This window comes from Lacerta agilis, chromosome Z, assembly GCF_009819535.1.
Source record: "Lacerta agilis isolate rLacAgi1 chromosome Z, rLacAgi1.pri, whole genome shotgun sequence".
NCBI classification, from domain to species: Eukaryota; Metazoa; Chordata; class Lepidosauria; order Squamata; family Lacertidae; genus Lacerta; species Lacerta agilis.
In genome coordinates this window covers 204,481-230,026 of record NC_046331.1, presented here as the reverse complement: position 1 = coordinate 230,026, position 25,546 = coordinate 204,481, and the positions used below count along the sequence as shown (strand labels likewise).

The window sequence follows — 25,546 nt, the reverse complement described above, 5'->3', positions numbered from 1 at the left end:
GCGTCTCGGTCAGCCCGTGAGTGACGGGCCGAGTAGCCTATGAGCAGCAGGAAAAGGACGACGGGAAAGCGAGAGCTCGCGGATGACGTTGAGTGACAGTCTGCTTGGCCTATGAGCAGTAGGTGGAAGGCGTGCCCCGCGAGCGACGTGAGGTCCACTTCGCCTATGAGCGGGCGGGCGGGAAAGATTCAAGTGGAAGGCAGAGCCCGCGCACGACATTGAATGACATTCCGCTTTGCCTATGAGCGGGCGCGACGCTCGTTGTCGTCTGTAGCGGGAAGGTGAGGCTCGCGACCGCCTTTGAATGACACGCCGTTTGGCCTATGAGCAGGCGGGAAAGATTCAAGTGGAAGGCAGGGCCCACTTACGACGTTGATTGACAGGCGGATTGGCCTCTGAGCGGGCAGGAAGGTCTCGAGTCACAGCTGGCCCGGCCTAGGCCGATAGGGGTTTGGGGGCGGGGTATTGATTGATTGATTGATTGATGCGCCCTACGTTGAGATTTATATAGATATACTGAACAGTGGTACCTGTATTGAGAAACTGGAATTGATATACATATATCGGGATATATATTGCAATATTATACAGGCATATCGAGCTATATCTCGATTCCATAGAGATATGGAAATTGATCAGGCTATATCGAGATATATATCGCAATTTGCGATTATTTATTATTTACTTATTTTTATTCTTTATTATTGTTGCAATATTGCGATTTAAGGATGTACCGAGAAATATATGGAGCTTCATAGAGATATTGAGATGTGCAGGGGAAATATCAGGATATATTGAGATAGCGAGTCTATCTCTCATGCCCATTGCTTTTCTTTTCTTTTTTTTGCAAACTGCTTAAAGTCTGCAAATGCCGAGAATAAACCTGATTTGCAAGGGCGTGGAGATTTGCACAGGAGGAATGCAGCCGGTGCAAGTTTAGGTGGGGCTTGTTCGCCTCTTGAAAGGGATTCGAACGCAGCTCTGCCCAGCTGCCTGTTCTCTTCCCGGCTCCCGAGCAGGATGGCGGAGAGCTCCAAGATCCAGCTCTTTGTCAAGGTGCGATGTAAAATAGAATAAAATAGGATTCCTGCATTGCGGGGGGGGGGGTCAGACTAGATGACCCTGGGGTTCCTTTGGGCTCAAGAACTCTATAATTTTTAGTGTGAGATTCCTGCATTGCAGGGGGTTGGCTAGATGTAAAATGGAAGGAAATGAAATGAAATAAGATTGCTGCATTGCTGTTGGTTGGGCTAGATGTAAAATAACATAAAGTGAAATGATATAAAGTGAAATAAAGTACAGGAAAGGAAGCGGGAAGGAAGGAAGGACAAAAGGAAGAAGGAAAGCAGGAAGAAAGGAAGGATTGGAAGGAAAAGGGAAAGACCAAAGGAAGGGAAGGGAGGAAAGGAGGAAGGAAAAGAAAGGACGAAGGAGAGGAAGGAAGGAAAAAGGAAAGGGAGGGAGGGAGGGAGGGAAGGGAAGGACAAAAGAATGAAAGGGGAAAGGGAGGGGGTGGGAGGAAGGAGAGGAAAGAAAAAAGAAAGGAGAAGGGAAGGGAAGAAGGAAGGAGAGGAAGGGGGAAGGAAGGAAGAGAAAGGAGGAGGGAAGGAAAGAAGAAAGGGAGGGAAGGGACGGAGGGAAGGAAGGGACAGAAGACAATGCCAGACCCTCTGTTTCTCCAATAAAAATAGGGACTAATAATAATAATAATAATAATAGCAATCATCATCGTGAAACACAAAAGGAAGGGAAGGAAGGAAAGGAGATAGGGAGGAAGGGAAGAAGGAAAGGAGGAAGGAAAGAGGAAGGAGAAAAAGAAAGAGGAAAGGAGTATATTTGCCGTATTTCAGAATCAGGATACATGTCCAATCCGTCTACTTCCTTCCTCTTCCTGGTCTTTAGGCGAGCGAGGACGGCGAGAGCATCGGTTCCTGCCCCTCGTGCCAACGGCTCTTCATGGTCCTTCTCCTCAAAGGGGTGCCTTTCACGCTGACCACCGTGGATACCAAGAGGTAGGAAGGTGGGAAGAGGGAAGGGAGGAAGGAAGGAAGGAGGGAGGGAGGGAGAAAAAGAAGGAAGGTAAGGGAGAAAAAGAAGAAAGGAAATGAAGGGAGGGAAGGGGTGGAATGGAGGGAGGAGGGAGGGAGAAGAAGGAAATGGAGGTACGGAAGAAGGAAAACGGAGGGAGAAGGAAAATGGAGGAATAAAAGAAGGAAGGATGGAATGGAGGGAGAAAGGAAATGAAGGGAGGGAGGAGGGCGGGAGGGAGGGAAGGAAGGAAGGAGGGAGGGAGAAAAAGAAGGAAGGAAGGGAGAGAGGAAAGGAAAGAGAGATGGAATGGAGGGAGAAAGAAAAGGGAAGGAAGGAAGGAAATGAAGGGACAAAGAAGAGATGGAATGGAGGGAGAAAGGAAAGAAAGGAGATGAAGTGAGGGAAGGAGGGAGGAAAAGAAGGAAATGGAGGGAGGGAAGGCGAGAGAAAAAGAAGGGAGGGAGAGAGAAAGGGAAGGAGGGAGGGAGGGAAGGGGAGGGAGGGAGGAAATCAAGAGAGGGGAGGGAAGGAGGGAGGGAGGGAAGAAGAAAGGGAAAGGGAAGCGAGGGAGGGAAGTGAATGAGAAATTTTGGGGTCCCAATCCCTTCCTCCCCACCTCACCCCACTTCAGGTCCCCAGATGTGCTGAAGGATTTCGCACCCGGGGCCCAGCTCCCGGTGCTGCTGTACGATGGGCAACCCAAGACGGACACCCTCCAGATCGAGGAGTTTCTGGAAGAGACCCTTGGGCCCCCCAAGTGAGTGCCAGGGGTCAAAGGTCAAGCGGGGACCCGCCATCCACCCCAATAAATTGGCGAACGGATCATTTCAAATTTTCCGTGCCCCCGGAAAATTGGGAACAATTCTTTAGCGCCCCCCCCCCCGAGAGCTCAGTGCGCCCCACCTCGAACCCGGCACCCCTCCAATGCCTCTGTCTCCCGGCAGCTTCCCGAGCCTAGAAGTCCGGAATCGGGAGTCGGCGGCGGCAGGGGACGACGTCTTCCGTCGCTTCTCGGCCTACATCAAGAACCCGGAGGCTGGGCGGGACGAAGGTAGGGGGACCCTGGGGTGGGGGGAGGAGCTCTGGGCGGGGTTCCGAGGTGGTAGGCGGAGCCCCGAATCACCGTGTGTTTCTGCCCCCCCTCCAGCCCTGCGGGAGAGCCTCTTCCGAGCTCTCTGGAAGCTGGATCGCTACCTGAACACCCCCTTGGAGGTGGGCCGGGGCCCCCGGGGCCGCTTCCTGGACGGCGAGCACATGACCCTGGCCGACTGCCGGCTCCTGCCCAAGCTCAACACCGTCGACGTGAGTAGCACTTCTGGGGATCCCCAAACGGCTGGGGCGCATGTGCCCCCCCGCGCCCAGACCTCTGACCCTGCCCCTCCTCCCTGCAGGTGGTGTGCCGCCATTACCGCCGGGCGGGGGTCCCTGCCGAAATGCGGGGCGTCCGGCGCTACCTGGAGGCGGCCAGAGAGGCCAAAGAGTTCTGGTATGCCTGCCCGGATGAGGATGAGGTCATCCGGGCCTACCGGGAAGTCGTCCGGCCAATGTAGGGGCATGGGGGGCTGCCCAGGGCCCCATGGGTGCCCGCTGCCCCGGGGGGCTCAGGGATGGGAACCCGGCAGCAGCCACCCTGGGCGGCCTAGGACGGAACCCAGCAGCGGTAACCATGGCATGTTCGGTCCCCCCACCCTGGGCGGCTCGAGGACAGGATCCCAGCGGCAGCGACCCCCAGTGCGGCCGGTCCCTCCACCCCGGTCCCCCCCACCCCGAGTTTGACCCAGGACCCCGCAGGTGCCTCCCACCCCAGGGGGCTCCAGGATGGGATCCCGCCAGCGGCCACCCCCAGTGTGGCCGATTCCCCTAACCCAGGGCAGCTTGAGGACCCTGGCCACTGTGACCCCACCACTACCTTGGGGTTCGAGGCGGAGAAGACGCAGCCGAGACTAGAGAATTCCACCTTGCCGGGACCCCGACTCCAGGCGGCCATGTTTCCGAGAGCCCCCAAGAAACCCGCATCCTGGACATTAACCTTTTAACCGCCATATGTTTTTAACCGTAAATCCTTTCTCTCTTTTCTTTTTGCTTTTCGACAATAATTTTTATTCGAGCATAATTATGTTTTGATAATTTTAATAATTATTATTATTCAATAATATTTTAATAACGATTTGATAAAAATTATGATTTGATAATTATGATTTGATAATAATTTTAATGATTTGATAATTATGATTTGATAATAATTTTAATGATTTGATAATTATGATTTGATAATAATTTTAATGATTTTAATTTAATAATAATTATGATTCAGTATCTAACCGTTTGCTGGGAATATATATATATTGAATGGGAAAAGATGTTTAAAATAACATTTGTAAAAATAAAAAGCTTTCCTTTGGGGAGTTATAGGGACAAAACGACCCAAATTGTATGGAAATTTACTCATGTATGTTATGGAGTTATGGAATGAATAAGTCTCGACGAAAGAAGGATGGATAGGAGAACTTACGCAGAAATGGCAAAACTTGCCGGGGAAATACCGTAGTAAATCAAGGCACCCTGAGACCTCCAGGTATAGAAATGAAATGAAATGAAGAAAGGAAGGGAGGGAGGGAGGAAATAAAGAAGATAAAATTTAAAAATATATAAAAATAAAATAATTATAATAATTATAATATAATAATAAAGAAAATAAATATAAAAATTATAATATAAGAATATATAAAAATCAATAAAATAAAAATTATAATATAATATAAGAATAGATAAAATAATAATTATAATAATGTATAAGATAAGATAAGATAAATAAAAATAAAGTAAAAATAAAAACAAACTTTTTATAAAAGAATGGAAATGGTTTATGAATAATTGCAAACAAACTGGAAATATTGGAATATCGGCAGAGTATATGTTTAAAAGTGTATATTTTTAAATATATTTTATATTGGCAGAGTATAAGTTTAAAGTAGATGGATAAATAAGTTGTTAAATTAAATTAAATTAACTCTTCTTCATTAAATCAAATTAATCCGGAATAAAAAAATAATAATCTAATGAACCACAGAAAGGGAGGGGAGGAAGTCGTTTCGACCCGTTAAAATGGTTGTAAAACGACTGAAATGTACATAATTGAAAATCAGAAATAAATTTAATGAAAGCAATAATAATAATAATGAGTTTGGATTTGATATCCCGCTTGATCACTACCCGAAGGAGTCTCCAAGCGGCTAACGTTCTCCTTTCCCTTCCTCCCCCACAACAAACACTCTGTGGGGTGAGTGGGGCTGAGAGACTTGCGTGGCAATGTCCCTCAATGACACAGAGACTTCAAAGAAGTGGGACTGTCCCAAGGTCACCCAGCAGCTGCATGTGGAGGAGCGGGGAAGCGAACCCGGTTCACCAGATTACTGCTCTTAACCTCTACACCACACTGGCTCTCAAACACACACACATTAAAACCAGCTGGCAGCTCTGTGCGATTCAGGCATCTTCAAAATCTACCCCGGTGGGAGTCTTCTTGCTAGGAGGAGAAATAGGCTTGGGATCAGCGCAGCTCTTCAGCACGTGCAGAGAGCCTCATGCAAAGAACGGTACCGTTGCCATTGAAATCGTCAATAAATAATAATGGTGGTTATCATAATAAATACCATCATCATAACAATAAAATATTAATCACAAAATAAAATAATATCGATAATAATTATCATCATAAAGTTGAAATAAAATTAATAATTATAATATATAATTAATAATAACATAAATAAAATAATATGGATGCTAATTATCACCATAAAATTAATAATATGTTATTATTAATATTATTATTATTAATATAAGTACTGATACTAATTATCATCCTAAAATTAAAATAACATTAATTGGATGGCGGCTGTCATGGTGGACCAATTACCGGATGAATCCAGGGTTGATGAGGGACTCTCCGGGGAGCTTCCTCTTGCCTGCCGCTTGCCCTGCGCCGGATCCCGCCCGGAGCCTGGCCAAGCTTGGTTCTGCAAGCAAGAGAAAAGTCTGGGATTTTCAAATATGCCAATGCAGAGAGTGGGCAAAGCAAAATTAATAAAATATATTAGTTTACACACACACGTACATATATACTTACATACACACATGTATTTATACTGTGTGTGTGTGTGTGTGTGCGCGCGCGCAGACACACACAACACTTCGATAAATGATAAATAAAATAATAATAATAATAATATGTGGAAAGCGCCTCCTTTGACCCCCAAATATGCCATCCCAGCGGGGCAGCCCCTCTTACCAGGCGCAAAGGGACTCCGGCTCGTTTGGATGTCCTTCCTGGGGCTCCCAAGCAGCGACGGAGCAGCAGCAGAAGCGGCACCTTCTGCGGAGACAAATTGGTAGATATTCAGGGGGTGTTGGTTCCATTCAAATAATAATGATGATGATGATAACAACAACAACAACAACAACAACAACAACAATAATTGTTATTATTATCGATATCTTAATGGAACTGATACCCCCCTTTTCTGTCTCGAAATGAGAGCTGACGGGATGAAATACAAAAGGGAAAATAATAGTAGTAGTAGTAGTAGTAGTAGTAGTAGTAGTAGTAGTAGTAGTAGTAGTAGTAATGGTATTCCTTATGCCCCACCCATCTGGATGGGTTTCCCAACATGGGCGGCCATATTGGAACCAGTTGGAGAGGACATGGACCATGAACGTCCCCTCGCCCGTCTTCTCCCGGGGTCAGCCTAGATGACCGCTGGGGTCCCTTCCTCCCTCGACCATCCTGGGAAATTTTGGGAACAAACCTCCAAGACGCCTCTCCAGCTCTCGCACCCGCGCCGCCAAGTCGAAGACGAGCTCCCGAACTCGCTCCCGGGCCTCGGAGGCGGGGTCTTTGTGCAGCTCAAAGGTCAAACTCTCTCGGCCGTCTTGGAAAGTCAGGGTGGCCTCACTATTGCGGACGGAGAAAACGGGAGACTGGCTCTCGAAGGCGTCTCTGTGGAGAACGGAGCCAGTGTTAAGACGCCTGCCTTCAAGGTTTCCCATTATCTCCTGTTACAATTTGTTATGCGAAACAATCCCTGAATAGTAGTAAAAAAAAAAAAAAGATATAATAATAATAATAATAATAATAATAATAATAATAATAATAATAATAATAATAATATAGTGGTAGTAGTAATAGTAATAACAACAAAACAACAATATAACAATAAAAACAACAACAATTCTATTCCTTATACCCCGCTCTTCTGGATGGGTTTCCCAATAAATTACTACCATTACTACTACTACCACCACTACTATTAAGGGATTGTTTCGGGTAACGAAGTGTATTCGTTACCCGAAACAATCCGAAATAATAGTAATAGTTATTGTTGTTGTTGTTATTCAGGCATATAATTATAATTGTATTATAAATTTAATTATTGTAATTGTAATTGTACCCCGCCCATTTGGCTGGATTTCCCCAGCTGGATTTCCGCGATCTAAAGCATTTATGTGCTTATATATATATATATATGTATAAAAATAAATTCCAACATTATTTTGAAGGCAGCAAGATCCTAAGACCCCGGAAGAAGGGGCATTTAAATAGGGAGAGAGGGGGAGCACCCACTTGAGTTGAGAAATCCGATCGTCGGAAGAAACCGGCCCGTCCAGAGATGGCTGCAAAGAAAGAGGGAAAGCTTAGTCGGGGATATATGAGTAGGGATATATAAAATAAAAATTAAAAAAATTGGCAAGTCAAACAATCAGGGACACTAAATAATAATAATAATAATAATAATAATAATAATAATAATAATAATAATAATAATGGGCTATTGCAACCATTCTGGCCCTTTCCACCCAAAAGGGAATCAAATTCTTTAATGCCTTCTGTGCTGAATATGCAAATCCCACCAACGCAATACAGAGACAATTGCAACCGGAAATTATCCCAGCCCCCCTTGCAAATCCAGCATATTCTCAACATTTGCACACTTTCCGCTGTTAGCCAGAAAAAAGCAAGCCAAACAACCAGGTTGCAACTGAACCCCCGTTGCATCTGCAAGATTTGCCCCGTTGCAAAAAGCCTGCAGATTTTGAGAATTGACCTGATTTCCCCCCGACTCATGCGAAGCAACGCCGCCGCTCCAGGAATCCCAAGCATTCGTGACGCTGCGGGGAAAGGAGAAGAAAGGGTTAAAAGGTGGAGTTATATAACAATTTTATTGCAAGCAGCAGAAAGTATGCTAAGGTGGAGAATGAAATTACGTGCAACGGGGGCTGCAATAACTTCCGATTGCCACTGTATCGCCTTTGCTTCTTATTGCAAACAGCAGAAATGTTGCAATAATTTCTGATTGCAAACTGCATCGCCATTGCTTCTTATTGCAACCGGCGGAAAGTCTGCCAATGTGGAGAATAAAATAATGTCAAACGGGGGCTGCAATTACTTCCGATTGCAACTGTATCGCTGTTGCTTCTGATTGCAAGCAGGGAAAAGTTTGCAAATGTGGAGAATGACTTGCAAGGGGGCTGGAATGATTTCCAAATTGCAACTGGCCTTTGCAAATGTGGAGACTAAAATTATGTGCATTGGGGGCTGCATTGATTTCTGATTGCAACTGCATCGCCGTTGCTTCTTATTGCAAACAGCGGAAAGGTTGCAATAATTTCTGATGGCAAATGCATCGCCATTGCTTCTGATTGCAAGCAGCAGGAAGTTTGCAAATGTGGCGAATGACTTGCAAGGGGGCTGGAATGATTTCCAATTGCAACTGGCCTTTGCAACTCACTGGAAGCGGAGGGAGCCGTCGCTGCAGCTGGAATAGCACAGGAAGCTCTGGCCTTCATGTTGCACCAAGCGGACGATCCCCGTTCCTTCCATGGGCACCCAAGGGAGACAGGCACCCAGTCGCCGGGGCGTCTGCCGAGCAGGAAGCAAAGCCTTCCGCCGTTGGCAGACTGCAACTCCCAGCATCCCTTGTCCCGGTCGCAAGGGCTGATGGGGAGTTTCGCTCCCAAAGCGACCTGCAGAGGGAGCTGCGACATTGCAACCGGATCTGTTGCTTTGCCTTGCAAAAAGTGCGAAGGCTGCAAAGCCCCATTTGCAAAAGGGCTGGGATAGTTTGCATCGCCACTGAATCTCCGTCGATCTTTTTTTTTTTTGCAAGCGGCAGAACGCTTGCAAATTTGGCAATGGAGGAGGAATGATTTGCATTGCAGCTGAATCGCCGTTGCTTTTCCTTGCAAACGGCGGGAAGTGTGCAAATGTTGCGGATGTGCCGGATTTGCAAGGGGGGGGCCGGGATAATTTCCGGTTGCGATTGTCTCTCTATTGCATGAAGGAATTTGATTCCCTCTCAGGTGGAAAGGGCCAGAATGGTTGCGATAGCCCATTATTATTGTTGTCGTTGTTTTGTTATTGTTACGTTATGTTATTATTGTTATTGTAATTTTTGTTGTTGTTGTATTGTTTTGTTATTGTTATGTTGCTATTGTTAAAATCTGCACACTGATAACTTGAAGCCACGCAACTTTTAGGAGACGTTCTATTCTGTTTTTATAAGGGCTAGAAGCCAGCCATAGTGGGTGCCTTATTCTTATTCTGGGTCGCATAGCTGTCAACCGTTCCCTTTTTTACGGGAAATTCCCTTTTTATAGCATTGGAAAACAGCAGGGAGGGTTGACAGCTGTATAATATAGCAGTGGGGAACAGCAGGGAGGGTTGACAGGCTGGGCCATAAGCAACAAAATTGTTGTTGTTACAGGTAGGTAGCCGTGTTGGTCTGCCACAGTCAAAACAAAATTAAAAATATCTAATTCTCTAAGGTGCTACTGGAAGGAATTTTTTTTATTTTTTATGTTGTTTTGAAAATTGTTGTTGTTGCTGCTGCTGCTGCTATTGTGATTATGTAAATAATTTAAATATTACTGTTAAGAGTATAAATAATAAAATTATTCTTATTATTGGTGTGGTATACGTTTAAAATTATTACTATTGCTATTATTGGTGGGGTCTAAATAACTCAAATAACATTATTGTTAGTGGGGTATAAATAATAAAAATTATTATTACTGGTGTGGTATATTATTGCTATCGCTATTATTGGTGGGTTCTAAATAACTTAAGAAGGGGACGACAGAGGATGAGATGGTTGGACAGTGTTCTCGAAGCGACTGGCATGAGTTTGGCCAAACTGCGGGAGGCAGTGAAGGATAGGCGTGCCTGGCGTGCTCTGGTCCATGGGGTCACGAAGAGTCGGACACGACTGAACAACAACAACAAAGTAACTTAAATGTTATTATTGTTAGTGGGGTATAAGTAATAAAAATATTATTCTGGTGGTTATTGGTGTGCTGTGAGTAATAACATTATTATTAATATTGCTACTAATATTATTATTGGTGGGTGTAAATAACTCAAATAACATTATTGTTTTTTTGTTGAGTCGTTTAGTCGTGTCCGACTCTTCGTGACCCCATGGACCAGAGCATGCCAGGCCCTCCTGTCTTCCACTGCCTCCCACAGTTTGGTCAGACTCATGTTGGTCACTTCGAGAACACTGTCCCACCATCTCGTCCTCTGTCGTCCCCTTCTCCTTGTGCCCTCCATCTTTCCCAACATCAGGGTCTTTTCCAGGGAGTCTTCTCTTCTCATGAGGTGGCCAAAGTATTGGAGCCTCAGCTTCAGGATCTGTCCTTCCAGTGAGCCCTCAGGGCTGATTTCCTTCAGAATGGATAAGTTTGATCTTCTTGCAGTCCATGGGACTCTCAAGAGTCTCCTCCAGCACCATAATTCAAAAGCATCCATTCTTCGGCGATCAGCCTCCTTGATGGTCCAGCTCTCACTTCCACACATCACTACTGGGAAAACCATCGCTTGAACTAGACGGACCTTTGTCGGCAAGGTGATGTCTTTGCTTTTGAAGATGCTGTCTAGGTTTGTCATTGCTTTCTCCCGAGAAGCAGGCGTCTTCTAATTTTGTGACTGCTGTCACCATCTGCAGTGATCACGGAGCCCAAGAAAGTCAAATCTCTGCTTGCCTCTAATTATTGTTAGTGGGGTATAAATTTGGATGGGCGGAAGATATTGGGAAGATCCATCATTCTCCGTCGTCCCCGGATCCTGTTGAAAAATCCCGCAAATACAGGATTATTGTAATAATCTGTTTGCTGTTGTTGTTGTTAGCTGCCCTTCCATTTAATTCCCAATATCTTCCGCCGATCCAAATTCATTAGATAATTAAAGGAGCAAGTAAAATGAATTTGGATAGGTGGAAGATATTAGGGGGGGAATTGGGAAATAAATTTATGGAATTGCAGAAAGAGGGGGAAGGAAGTAGAGAATTAGATGAGCAAGTTAAATGAATTTCAATTTATTTCCTAATACCTTCCAAAGAAGTCTTAATTTGCAACATTCAATGGGAATGTCTCAATTTGAAAAGTATCAATAAAGTAAATATTGAAAAGAAGACACACACAAGGCAAATATTTACCGAGGAACCCAGGGAACATTTGGGACGGCACATTTTATTGTCATAATAATTGTACATAATATCCACAGAATCCTTGGGGAGAGATGCCCAAATCCCAGTCTGCCATTCCAGATGTGAGATAAATATGTGGTAAATGATTTCAAACGAGTGAAAACGCTAGCAGGATTCGGGTAAATAATAATAATAATAATAAATAATAATAATAATAATAATATAGCAATATCAATAATATGAATAATAACAACAATATGAATAATAATATCAATGATAATATCAATGATAATATCAATAATAAAAATATATCAATAAGAATAAGAATAGCAACAATAATAATATCAATAATAATTTTTTTATATCCCGCCCATCTGGCTGGGTTTCCAACAGCATAATATAGAAATAAAGGGAGGATGGGGGGAGGAATGGATGTCTAAGAAGGGAGAAAGTCAGCTCAATGGATCAATGGGAATAGGCAGGAATGTTGGGGGAATGGCAGGAAGCAGGGAAGGGGCAGTTGGGAAGTGTTTGAAAGGTTTTTGATTAAAAGGGAAATATTCAGGGTGGAAGCAGATATTTGAACAGGATCCCAGAAATGGCCGGAAGGGAAGGGGAATGGAACAGGAAGTCCCGGTTTTCCTTGCAGGGGGTGGAGTGGGACGTCCTGGAAACGTAGGAAGGTATGAGAACGTCTCCCTCCACCTTCCTCTTGGTCCCTTGCCTGATTCTCCTGAACATATATGTTCTTACCAAATGGGAGAAGGAAGGAAGGAACGAAGGAAGGGACAAGGTCGCCCCTCCCCCAAATGGAGTGATCCCCAGACTAGACAATAGGAAGAGAAGCAGATTATGTACATGGACAGGGATCGGAAGGAAAGATGGAAAGAAGGAAGTCGGCCCCCCAAATCAAGCAAGCCCCAACATGGACAACTGGAAGAGGAACAATGTAGATGGACGGGATTCTCCCAGTTGCTCCCAGTCGCATCCTCTCTCAGGAAAGCAAGCTACCAGGGATTGACCGGGAGGGTGTCCTTCAAAGGGGTGCAAGGAAACGGGCACCGGAGGCACACAGGAAGGAAGGCGGAGCCTTCCGGGTGTGGTGGCCGGGGCCACCTCAGCGCTGTTCCATAAGGGAGGTCCATGGGAGAAGAAGGAGGAGAAGAGCTGGTCCATCCCGAGGCCCCAGGGGAGTCTGAGAGGGGGTGGGCAGGAAAGAAGCAACCAGGGGGTCCCCCCAAGTCTCCCCTCGGGCGTCTCCGCTGCCCCGCCCCTTTCTGAGCCAGTGGCCCTCACACCACGGTGCTGACCGACGGGTCCGAGAGGTTGAGCTGTCCCGCGAGGTCAGTGGGGTGGTACTGCTGCAGGGGAGACAAAAGACAAGACCGGGGGTGGCGGTTAGGCAGAGGCAGGCCTGTGCGGCCGAGACACATGCCGCCCCCGCATGCCACCGCCCCCCGGCGGGAAACCGCTCAGGGAAGATGCTGCTCCCCCACCTCCGATCCGGGATGCGTTCAAGGCTGTGAGCCCCCACCTCCAATCCAGGATGTGTTCAAGGCTGTGAGCGCCAAGCCGGGAATCTCCGGGGATCCACCGTGTTCCCACAAAAAGCAGGGGTGCCACAAGGTGGGTGGAAGCAAACGCAGGGCCACCCTACCCGTTTTAGGAACCCTGATCGGTCGTGTGCCCCCCCCTAGTTTCCATTCAGTTCAGCCCCTTCCCGCTTGGAGCGCATCGTCCCTCAGGGATCTCCACTGGGCGGCAGCCGCGTGGGGTGGGGCCCCCTCCCCCACGCAGCGCAGCCCCTCCCCCCGGAAAGCAGCGCCCGCTAGCTCAGCCATTTTGGGCGGATCCCCTTCGAAATCGCCCGGCAACTTCAATACCTTGACAAATTTGGGTCAATTCCCTTCAAAATCGCCCAGCAACTTTAATACTTGGCCTGTTTTGGGCAAATCCCCTTAGAAATCACTTGACAACTTCAATACCTTGACCAATTTGGGTCAATTCCCTTTGAAATTGCCTGGCAAGTTTGCTAGCTAGCCATTTTGGACAGATTCCCTTCAAAATTGCCTAGCAACTGAAATACCGTGCCAATTTGGGGTGAATTCCCTTCGAAATCGCCCGGCAACTTCGATACCTCGACGATTTTGAGTGAATCCCCTTAGAAATCACTTGGCAACTTTGATACCTTGACAAACTTGGGTGAATTCCCTTCGAAATACGTCGGCGACTCTCCCTTCAGGGTCGCCGAGAAACTCCCAGTTTCCCTCCGATAAAAAGCTCAGCAACTTTGCTAAAAAATAAGTCGCTTTTTCCAAGGTGTCCTGCCCCCCCCTCTGGGGGCTCTGTATCCAACGAAGGCGGGCTGCGGGGAATGGTGTCAAAATCGCCCGGCAACTTCAATACCGTGCCGATTTGGGGCAAATCCCCTTCAAAATCGCCCAGCAACTTCAATACCTTGCCGATTTGGAGCAAATCCCCTTCGAAATCGCCCGGCAACTTCAATACCTTGCCGGTTTTGGGCGAATCCCCTTCGAAATCACTCGGCAACTTCGATACCTTGGCAAATTTGGGTCAATTCCTTTCGAAATCACCTGGCAAGTTTGCTAGCTCAGCCATTTGGGGCGGATCTCCATCGAAATCGCCTGGCAGCTTTGATACCTTGACAAATTTGGGTCAATTCCCTTCGAAATCACTCGGCAACTTTGATACCTCGACAAATTCAGGTGGATTCCCTTTCGAAATGCGGCAACAACTTTCCCTTCGTGGCCACTGGGAAACTCCCTGTTTCCCTCCGAGAAAAAGCTCTGCAGCTTTGCTCAAAAATAAGTCGCTTTTTTCCAATATGGCTGCCCTACTTCTCTCCCCCTGCCCTTTCCCGGGACATCCCGGAATGGGACAGCCAGTCCCCCACCACCACCACCACCACAATACCATACAGGACTGTAGATACAGGACAAAATTGCATCAACATTCATGACAAGAGCCCACCCTGTGCTGAGGAGCTCCTGAAGCCGGGAATTCTCTACAGGGCTTTATCTGCAGCTCACGGACTCTGGGCGTGGTGGCATCGCGGGGCTGTCTGTAGGGAGCAGGCGCAGCAAAGGGATGGTCTATTACATCGAAAGCCAGCTTTGAACCCGGCACCGAAGCCCAGGAGACACCACCACCACCACCCTGGAAAAGCAGGACGCTCCCCGGCCATCCCGGCAAACCTGGAGCTGTGTTTCCTCCTCCTCCCGCCGCCCTCCATGCTGGAATACCAAGGAAGCAGACCCTCCAAACACCCCTCTCTCCCAGGATAGACAGAATCCACCCCACTTTCTGCTGGGATCCCAGAAGATCCCGCTGTTCCGTGGGACATCCCTAGCTTCACCGCATAAATGTTGGAGGGGATGGATTGGACGTCCCTATTTTCATTGCAGACATTTTAAAGAGTATGGAATAGGACGTCCTTATTTTCATGGGCAAAAATGTTGGAGGGGATGGAATCGGACGTCCCTATATTCACTGCATAAATGTTGGAGGGGATGGATTGGTCCTCCCTATTTTCATTGCAGACATTTTAAAGAGTATGGAATAGGACGCCCTTATTTTCATGGGCAAAAATGTTGGAGGGGATGGAATTGGACGTCCCTATATTCACTGCATAAATGTTGGAGGGGGTGGATTGGATGTCCCTATTTTAATCGGAGAAATGTCAGAGGGGATGGAATAGGACGTCCCTATTTTCATGGGAGAAATGTTGGAGCAGGTGGGTAGGACGTCCCTATTTTCATGGGAGAAACGTCTCCCATGACGTTTCATTGCAGAAATTTTAAAGGGGATGGAATAGGACGTCCCTATTTTCATGGGAGACATTTTAAAGGGTATGGAATAGGATGTCCCTATTTCCATGGGGGAAATGATGGAGGGGATGGAATAAGACGTCCCTATCTTCATTGCATAAATGTCAGAGGGGATGGAATAGGACATCCCTATTTTCATGGCAGACATTTTAAAGAGTATGGAATAGGACGTCCTTATTTTCATGGGCCAAAATGTTGGAGGGGATGGAATAAGACCTCCCTATTTCCATGGGAGAAACGTCAGAGGGGATGGAATAGGTTGTCCCTATTTCCATGGGATAAACATCAGAGGGGATGGACTAGGCAGAGGGGATGGAATAGGACGTCCCTCTTTCCATGGGAGAAACGTCGGAGGCTATGCAAACACCCACCACTGGAGGGGAGAGACGTTTTTATATATTCCTGCGGTAACAAAAGGGAGGAATAAACTGAGAGTCATGCAGGGGAAGGTGGGAAGCCGTCTTTTCCAGCAGAGACCTTTTCCCTTTTGGAAGACCATCTGCCCAATATCTTACGACAGACTTCCTTTGGGGGGGGGGGACAGAGAGGACAAAATAAGAATTCAAAGATGGCCAAGAAGTTGGCTTTTGGCCCAGGTGGAAATTTCAATACTGTATCCGGGACGTTTAGAAGGATGCAAAAGGGGATGATGAGGTTGAACCCGATGCCCCGTCGACTCACAAACATGCAGAATAGAGGGTCTAAAAAAATGTGCCGGGAATTTGGAGAGGCAGAGGGAACTTCCTTGCACACATGGTGACTGTGCCAGAAATTATTATGTGCAGTTGGGGAAATATCTTGAAATTAAATAAAGTTTGGTGGAATAATTTTGACGGATTGCTTTTGTGCATCCTCCTCCTTGGAAACAGCGGGAATTCTGCAAATGTTGATCAGAAACCTGATTTGCAAGGGAATAATTTTGTCAGATTGCTTTTGTGCAATCTGCTCCTTGGAAATAGCGGGAATTCTGCAAATGTTGATCAGAAACCTGATTTGCAAGGGAATAATTTTGATGGATTGCATTTGTGCAATCTGCTCCTTGGAAGCAGGGATCGAACTGTTTGGCTTGCAACTGCACAGGCCGGAAGATATAATGAAAGAGAAATTCCCAACGAAAGAGCAATGGGCGGAATATGGAATATGGCGAGGTGACAGCGGAAAGGAGGAATTGCAGGACGAGAAACAGAGATGAGAAATTTCAGACGGGATGCCAAAATGAGCCGACCAGGGGGAAGAATGGCAGGAGCAGAAGGAAGAACGAGGGAATGGATGGGAGGGAGGAATAGATAGATAGATAGATAGATAGATAGATAGATAGATAGATATTAAGGAGAATGAGGGAATGGATGGGAAGGAGGAATGAATGGATGGATATTCAGTGGAACGAGGGAATGGATGGGAGGGAGGAATGAATGGATGGATATTCAGGAGAACAAGGGAATGGATGGGAAGGAGAAATGAATGGATGGATGGATATTCAGTGGAACGAGGGAATGGATGGGAGGGAGGAATGAATGGATGGATATTCAGGAGAACGAGGGAATGGATGGGAAGGAGGAATTAGTGGATGGATGGATGGATATTCAGCAGAATGGATGGGAGGAATTAATTCAGCAAAAGGAGGCGGAGCCAGAATGCCACGGAGTGATTGTTTGGGACATCCAATGAGGAAGAACTTGCCATGGGAAATGGATGAGAAAATGGGGAAATGTCTTTAAAATAAATAAAAAGGGATGAGAAGGCATCAACATTATTTCAAACTACTTTTTAATTGTGTTTCCTCCCTTGATGGTCTTTATTTATGGGCTGCTACTACTACTACTACTACTACTACTACTACTACTACAACAATAATAATAATAATAATGTTTCCTCCTTTTATGGGCTTGATTTATGGGCTACTACTAAACTGAGGCTTCATTGTAAGCTGTATTTTAACCATATTTTAATTCACTGTTTTTGATTTTTTTTTCCTATTATGTTTTATTGTAATTTATGTTTGGTGTTAGCTGCCCTGAGCCCGGCCCTGGCCGGGGAGGTTGGGGTATAAATATTGTTGTTGTTGTTGTTGTTGTTGTTGTTGTTATGATTATGATTATTATGATTAGTTGTTTTTTTGTTGTTGTTGGTAAATATACAACATTTATGTGGGGATTTTATGTCTTTCCTCTTCTTCTTTGTAGTCCAGATCTGCAATCCAAGAGGACACCCCTATTTTCATGGGGGAAATGTCCGAAGGGATGGTCGAAAGTCTGTATTTTCATGGGAGAAATGTCAGAGGGGATGTAGGAAGTCTGTATTTTCATGGGGAAATCATCAGAGGGGATTTTTATGGCTTGTTGGCAACAATAATTGTGGTTGTGGTGGTGATGATAACATATATATATCTAAAATTATTATTATTATTATTATTATTATTATTATTATTATTATTATTATTATTATTATTCTACTGCATAAGGCTACCTACCTGATGATTATAATTATAATTATAATGATGATGATGATGATTATAATAATAAATGATGATGATAACTACTACTAATAAACAATAAAAAATAGTAGTAGTAAATAATGATAATGATAAATAATAATAATAATAATAATAATAATAATAATAATAATAATAATAATAATACCCCACCCATCTGGCTGGGGAACGGCCTGCACATAGGAAAACAGCACAAAGCCTGCAGATTTTGGAAGTTCGGGTTGTCCCGCCTTGGCCTCATTTCCAGCCTATCAACAGATTGGGGTGAGGGATCCTAACGGAGCAGCTAGCCCAGGGTCCCTATTTTGCAGGGACGGCCCACGATCTGAAGAAGCCATGGTGGTTTCTGATTTGATCCAGGGTTGACCCCTCTTTTCCTAAGGACATTCCTATTTTTCATGGGGGAAATATTGGAGGAGATGGTAGGACCTCTGTATTTTCATGGGAGAAATGTCGGAAGGGGTGATGTCAGTATTTTCATGGGAGAAGTGTCAGAGGGGACGGTAGGAAGTCCATATTTTCATGGGATAAATGTTGATGGGTATGGAATAGGACACGGCTCAGTCAATTTTTCTAGCAGTGGGCTGGTCCACTGTCCCTTAAACCTTGTGGCGGGCTGGAGAAGCAGTACCGGTGGGGAGGGAGCTGGAAGAATAGTCCTCCTCCCCACCCCCAGCTGCTGCCTTTACCTTCCCTGGGGCTGCCGCCGCCGCTGCTTCTCGTGAGTAGGCAGAGTGAGCTCGTCTGGCCCATAATAAGGTTACCGGATTTCCCCCCACGGATCCGGGGACGCTTTTCAATTTAAACGGATTTTGCACAGGGGCTAGTTTGCAAATCCAGGAGCTGTCCCTGGGAAATGCGGGCATCTGGCAACGCGACCAGGGCGGCGGCGGAGGGGGGGAGGAAGAGTCCTCGATCCAGCCGGCGCCACAAACCAATAACCCGAGACTATTGGTGACAACGGTGGGACCAAGAGGCCGAGTGGTGGCAGCTCGGCCAATCAAACACTGGTTCACAGCGCGGGGACGTCCCTGCCAATCAAATGTTGCCGAGGCAAACCAGGTGTTGGAGCAGCCGAGCCACCACTGGCCAGCCTCTTGGTCCCATCATTGTCACCAATAGTCTTCTGCCTACCAGATTGAGGACCCAGCTGGGCCTGATCCGGCCCAGGGGGCCTTGATTTGCCAAGCCCCAGAAAGGGGATGTCCCTATTTCCATCATGGGCTGCATCCCACAACGGAGGATCCTTCCCCTGCCTCTCCCCAGCTTACTGTTTCCAAGGAAGCCACGGATGGAAAGCACAGGCACAGAAGTTGACAAGAGACATAGCGCCGGGCGAGGCGATATCCCTTGCCCGAACCCAACAGGAAGTGTGGCGTGGGGGGGGGGCAGGAAGTCACGCCTTGCGGAGCCATTCAATGACCACAGGTAGAGGGACAGAGACGGTGGGGCAGGGGATGGACGAGAGAAAGGCGGCGCGGCGTAACAGTTTTCTGGTGGGACCGGTTCCCAAGGGAACGAAATCAATAGAAGGGGGGGGGAGAAAGAAAAATCAGGGTTTTTTGGGTCAAAACAGAAAGGAAAACGAGCCACGGACGGGAGAAGTAGCTGCCAGGAATAAGATCTTTTGGACAGACAGTGGAGACGGACCGACGGACCATGGCAGCTATGGGATGGGGCGGGTTGATGGGATGGCAGAGGAGAGAGAGAGAGAGAGAGAGAGAGAGAGAGAGAGAGAGAGAGAAGAGAAGGAGGGCATAACCGTGTTGTCTTCTTCTTACCGTGTCTTTGGAGGACCTACGTCTCTTGAAGCTGGAGGCCAGGGTGGAGGTGATGGACCTAAAAGTAGCTTTCTTTTTAGGGTCTGGCTCTGCTCTACCACTTTTTCTATCCTAAAATGAACACGTATATAAGCGATTAGATCTCTTGGCCGGCAGCTCGGGCCACTACATCTGCGCCGGCTTCCTCACCTGGTCCTCTCCTGCCCTACGGGGCGGCCGAGCTCCGGAGGGCCCGGATCCACGGGGAGAACGTCGGAGGGGGTGGTAGGACGTCCATAATTTCATGGGAGGAACATCAATGGGGGTGGTAGGACATCCATAATTTCATGGGAGGAACATCAACGGGGTTGGTAGGACGTCCATAATTTCATGGGAAGAATGTCAATGGGGATGGAAGGACGTCCATAATTTAATGGGAGGAACGTCAACGGGGATGGAAGGACGTCCATCATTTAATTGGAGGAACGTCAGGATGTCCATAATTTCATGGCAAGAACGTCAACGTGGATGGAAGGACAGCCATAATTTAATGGGAGGAACATCAGGGGACATCCATAATTTCATGGGAAGAACTTCAGAGCGGATGGAAGGACGTCCATCTTTTCATGGGAGGAACATCAGGATGTCCATAATTTCATGAGAGGAACACCAGGACGTCCATAATTTCATGGGAGGAACGTCAGAAGGGATGGAAGGACATCCATCTTTTCATGGGAGGAACATCAAAGGGGACGTCCATAATTTCATGGGAGGAATGCCAGGATGTCCATAATTTCATGGGAAGAACTTCAGAGCGGATGGAAGGACGTCCATCTTTTCATGGGAGGAACATCAGGATGTCCATAATTTCATGAGAGGAACACCAGGACGTCCATAATTTCATGGGAGGAACGTCAGAAGGGATGGAAGGACATCCATCTTTTCATGGGAGGAACATCAGGACATCCATAATTTCATGGGAGGAACATCAAAGGGGACATCCATAATTTCATGGGAGGAATGTCAGGACATCCATAATTTAATAGCAGGAACATCAGTACATCCATAAATTAATGGGAGGAACCTCAGAGGGGATGGATGGACGTCCATCTTTTCATGGGAGGAACATCAAAGGGGACGTCCATAATTTCATGGCAGGAACATCAGGACGTCAATAATTTTATGGGAGGAACATCAAAGGGGAAGTCCAACACCAAAGGGGATGGGAGGAACGTCAGGCCTACAACTCCCATCATGCCTAGCTAGCAAGACCAGCGGTCAGAGACGATGGGAGCTGGAGTCCTATAACATCTGGGGAGCCAAGGTCCAGAAAGGGTGTCATCAAAGTTCCCAAAGATGAAATGACAGACGTTCTACCACCTTTTGACGTTCCTGCCACGAAATTACGGATGTTCTACCACTTTTTGACGTTACTCCTATGAAATTACGGACGTTCTACCACCTTTTGACGTTCCTCCCACAAAATTACGGATGTTCTACCACCTTTTAATGTTCCTCCCACAAAATTATGGATGTTCTACCACCTTTTGACGTTCCTTCTCATTAAATTATGGACGTTCTACCGCCCGCTCTGACGTTCCTTGGGGAGGAGGTGGGCACACCCTATTTGTGGGCCCGTGGGGGGGAAGTCCCTGTCGGTCGGTGGCGCCCCCTTCCTGCAAGCTTCGACAGAGAGAGAGAGAGAGAGAGAGAGAGGCGCTTTTCACCTACCACTAAATAAAAAGGATCGGGGCCTTTTCTCAAGGTGAATCCTACGGCCAGGAGAGAGAGAGAAGACTGTATTGGAAGAGAAGGGAGGTCATTGTATGTTAAAGGGGGGAGAAAATGGGGGGGGGGAGTAAAATCAGAATTTAAAGAAAAGAAAGGAAAGGAAAACCAGAATTCAGGAAAAACAATAAGGATATAGGAATATATTATAAAATTAAGAAGGATATATACCATATTTTTCCATCTGATAGATGTATAAGATGCCCCCTATTTTGGGGGACTCAGATTTAAGAAAATTGGGGGAGATGTATCCGTGTATAAGACGCCCCCTAATTTTTGACATTACTTTTTAGGGGGGAAAACCTAGTCTTATACACGGAAAAATACAGTAATTACCGGATTCCCCCCCCCCCATGAATCTGGAACTGGGTTTTCTGTGGGGAGATTGGGTAACCTTATAGGGTCTCCCGAAATGGGCGGGGCTGCTTTCCAGAGGGAAGGGGGTAGGGGGACCCCAAGCGGAAATCAAAGAGTGGGGGGAGTTCAATGGGGGAGGGGAGAAGCAAAGCTGGGGCAGGGTTTGGGGTGTTAGGGGGTGGACGGTAAATGAGGGGGGAGGGAAGGGATCTGAGGGGGGCAGTTGGCCGGGAGGCAACCAGACCTGGTTTGGGGGTTTTATTGGGGGGCAATCTGAATAATTGGGGAACCCCGTTTCTGAAAACCCCCCACCGAACCCCTTTGGATTTGGGGAAATTTTTTGGGGGGGAGAGTCCAGGTCTGGCTCCTCCAGGTCCGGGGGGAACCCCGTTTCTGAAACCCTCCCCCCTCCGAACCCCTTTGGATTTGGGTTTTTCTGGGGGGAGGGGAGAGAGACCAGGTCTGGCTTCTCCGAGGCCGGGTTGGGTGGGGGGCCGAGCGGAAATAGATCCACTTCCTCCTCCCGCCCCCGTTTTTCCCTCTTCCCCACCCCCGCGCATGCAGAGGGGGAAAAAAGCCAGCGATAGGATGGAATGGATGATGATCGATATCTAAATATATATAGATACCCGCATATATATATTTACATATATTGATCAAGAGATCTTGGGATGTGGCTTCCCACGGCGTTGCGCCGGAAAGAGCCGTGGCGGAAGGGTGACCAAAACCAAATAATAATAATAATAATAATAATAATAATAATAATAATAATTTATTGATTCCAAAACCTAATAATAATAATAATAATTTATTATTCCTACCCCGCCCACGATTTCAAATGATAATTTGAAAATAAACACCCATATTATATCTATATCTATATCTAAATATATATAGACAGGTAGATACCCGCATATATATATATACATATATATATATACATATATACATATATTTATTGAGAGGTATCGGTGTGGGGCTTCCCACGGCGTTGCGCTGGAAACAGCCATGGCGAAAGGGTGACCCAAACCAAATAATAATAATAATAATAATAATAATAATAATAATAATAAATTGTTTATACCCCGCCCATGATTTCAAATAATAATTTGAAAAGAAACACCCAAGTGTGTGTATACATATATATATACACATATACATTTATATAGATATATATATACATATACATTTATATAGATATATATAATATAGATATATATACACACATATGTATATATATATATATATATACATATACATACATACATACATATATATATAATTTTTTTGGTCATATTTTGATTTTATTTATTTTCTTGATTTTTATTTTTTGGTAGTTATCGAACAAATAAATCTTTCCACTTGCCTACCTTCTAGCAATGTACTAGTGGTCGGAGGGTTCGTCCTGCGGAAAAGTTCTTACATTGTCAAACGGATCTCCGGAGCGTCGGCTTTCTCGTCGGCCGCGGGGGGTGGGGTGGGGGCATGCTCAGCCAATGGCCACCCCCCCAAAAAAATCCTGCGGGCCCCCCATCTCGGCCCGCCCCTCCCCCCAAAAGCCCCGGACCACACCCGCCGTCACCCACAGGGGAAGGGTTCCTCCTCTCTAGAAAGTTGGCAAGTGAAAAATGGCAGTGACTAATGTGCTTGGGATCGCCTGCAAAATTTGAGCCTGCCTCGCTTGGGCGGGAGAGGGCGGGGCGAAGGGATGGACAGACCCCAATTGTCAGGACGCCCCTATTTCCATTGTAGGGGATTGAATTGGATGCCCCTATTTCCATTGTAGGGGATTTAATACAACACCCCTATTTCCATTGTAGGGGATCGAATTGGACGTCCCTATTTCCATTGTAGGGAATTTAATAGAATGCCCCTATTTCCATTGTAGGGGATTTAATAGGACGCCCCTATTTCCATTGTTGGGGGTTCAATGGGACGCCCCTATTTCTATTGTAGGGGATTGAATCCCTTTCCAGTTTTATCCAGTCCCTAATCCATACCAGACATGCAGCCTCATAATACATTGAATCGGATGTCCCTGTTTCCATTGGGGCATTTGCCCCCTATTTAGGAGGGAGGGGCGCTCCAAGGCCTTCCCAGGATGAGTGGGGCGGGGTCCCCCAAGGGTCATCCGGACCACTGCTCCGTTGGGCCGAGAGCCCCTCCCGGAAGGGGTCCCCCCCATAAGTGGAGGCCATGGAGAGGCTTTCACCCTGCTCTACTCCCCTTCGGCACGGTAGTCACTGGTGGGGTGAAGTGATGGGAAACGGAAAAGAACATCGGAAAATAAAGGAAATTAAAAGACATCCACCTGTTTTGGGTTGTTTTTGGATGGTTTTGTTGGTTATCTGTCCCCTTTGCTCCCCAAAAACGTCCTGTCCTACCTGCAGGTTTTTCCTCCAAACGTTGACCGCCGCAAAGGCCAGTTGCATCTGCTTCCGGCGGGCGTCCTTGTGCCTCTTGTAGGCGATCTCGATGAAGATCAGGAAGATACCGGCCACGATTCCTCCAGCCACCAGCATGAAGACACCTGGGAGGGATCCAGAAGGAGAGCTGAGTTCGAAGAAGACACACACACACCCATCCGCCACCGCCATCGAGGGTCATCCAGTGATCGTAACGATAGTAATAACGATGGTAATCAATAGTAATAGTAAAAAGAATAGCAATTACCAGGGACAATAGCAATCATCATAAGAGTAATAGCGATAGGGATACTTGCAAATGGTAGTGGTGATAGTGGTAGGAATACTTACAAATTGTAGTAGTGATAGCGATAGGGATACTTACAAATGGAGGTTGTAGTAGTATTAGTAGGAGTTACAAAGGACAATAGTAATAACAATAATAGCAATAGCAATACTTACAAATGGTGGTGGTGTTAGTAGTAGTAGTAGTAGTTACAAAGGACAATAGTAATAATAAGAATACCTGAAGGCAGCCCTGTATAGGGAAGTTTTTAATCTGTGATATTTTAATGTATTTTAATATTTGTTGGAAGCAGCCCAGAGTGGCTGGGGGGACCTGGCCAGATGGGCGGGGTACAAGTAATAAAATTATTATTATTAAAATTATTATTATTATTTAATAGTAACAGCAATAGTGATACAAATGGTGGTGGTAGTAGTAATGGTTACAATGGTAATAGTAATAATAACAGAAATACACACACACACACACACACACACACACACACAACTACTACTACTACTACTACTACTACTAGTAATAATAATAATAATCAGCACTGGACATTTTGTCAATCTAAGTTTGGCACTCATCACCCATCACCATCACTATCACCATCATCTCAATTGTCTTCTTATTAAGAGCCAAGACCTGTGCCTTGCCGGGGGTTGGACTGGATGACCCGTTGAGGGATGGGGGATGGGGAGGTCCAGGAACCCACCTGCCATGTTCTCAAAGGTGAGGGTGGCTGGGGCGTTGCTTCGCGAGTCGCACTCCTGGTACCTCACCCACGTCTTGTCCAGCTCCTCCATGAATCCGTTTTCGTGGAGGCTGCGGGCGGGAGGAGAGAGCTGGAGCAGGGGGTCCCGCCATCTTGAAGGCCAGGGGAAGCCCCGCCCTGCGACCCTCAAATTCCAAGGGAGTCCCGGAAAAGGCCACTTCCTGCTTCCTGGACAACTTCCAGGAGCACCAATCGGGAACTTGACCCAGAAGGCTCGTCGGCCATCTTTGACAGATCTGGAGGAGGTCAGGCCCAAATTATATGCTTCCGGAATTGATCCTGGAACATCCCGATTTTGGGAGGAACCTCGGAGGGGCCGGCAG

General features: G+C 46.5%; 3 protein-coding genes across 4 annotated transcripts in view; 1 reads left to right on the top strand and 2 right to left on the bottom strand.

Moving 5' to 3' along the window:
• Positions 1–167: 167 nt before the first annotated feature.
• CLIC3 (chloride intracellular channel 3) lies at positions 168–3,581 on the top strand. 2 transcript variants are annotated; one of them, XM_033137747.1, is made up of 6 exons: positions 168–281; positions 1,903–2,012; positions 2,663–2,788; positions 2,976–3,082; positions 3,179–3,333; positions 3,423–3,581. In XM_033137747.1, the coding sequence occupies exons 2-6, from the start codon at positions 1,957–1,959 to the stop codon at positions 3,579–3,581; spliced, it is 603 nt and encodes a 200-aa protein (XP_032993638.1). In that variant the 5' UTR covers positions 168–281; positions 1,903–1,956. The 2 variants fall into 2 exon arrangements, with proteins under 2 accessions (XP_032993638.1, XP_032993637.1); XM_033137746.1 differs by lacking the exon at positions 168–281 and adding an exon at positions 916–1,056.
• A 1,850-nt stretch (positions 3,582–5,431) lies between these two features.
• On the bottom strand, positions 5,432–8,971 carry PAXX (PAXX non-homologous end joining factor). The gene is made up of 7 exons (XM_033137975.1): positions 8,817–8,971; positions 8,133–8,196; positions 7,652–7,701; positions 6,837–7,027; positions 6,320–6,403; positions 5,948–6,047; positions 5,432–5,557 (listed from the first exon to the last, which is right to left on the bottom strand). The coding sequence occupies exons 1-7, from the start codon at positions 8,906–8,908 to the stop codon at positions 5,518–5,520; spliced, it is 621 nt and encodes a 206-aa protein (XP_032993866.1). The 5' UTR covers positions 8,909–8,971; the 3' UTR covers positions 5,432–5,517.
• A 3,647-nt stretch (positions 8,972–12,618) lies between these two features.
• The window catches only part of GRIN1 (glutamate ionotropic receptor NMDA type subunit 1), a 40,293-nt gene continuing 27,365 nt past the window's right edge, over positions 12,619–25,546 (bottom strand). The window contains exons 19-22 of the mRNA XM_033138201.1: positions 25,164–25,273; positions 24,139–24,284; positions 19,631–19,741; positions 12,619–12,871 (exon numbers count right to left, since the gene is read on the bottom strand). Of these exons, the coding sequence (XP_032994092.1) occupies positions 12,803–12,871; positions 19,631–19,741; positions 24,139–24,284; positions 25,164–25,273 (436 nt within the window). The 3' untranslated portion in view covers positions 12,619–12,802. The remainder of the gene's footprint in view (positions 12,872–19,630; positions 19,742–24,138; positions 24,285–25,163; positions 25,274–25,546) is intronic.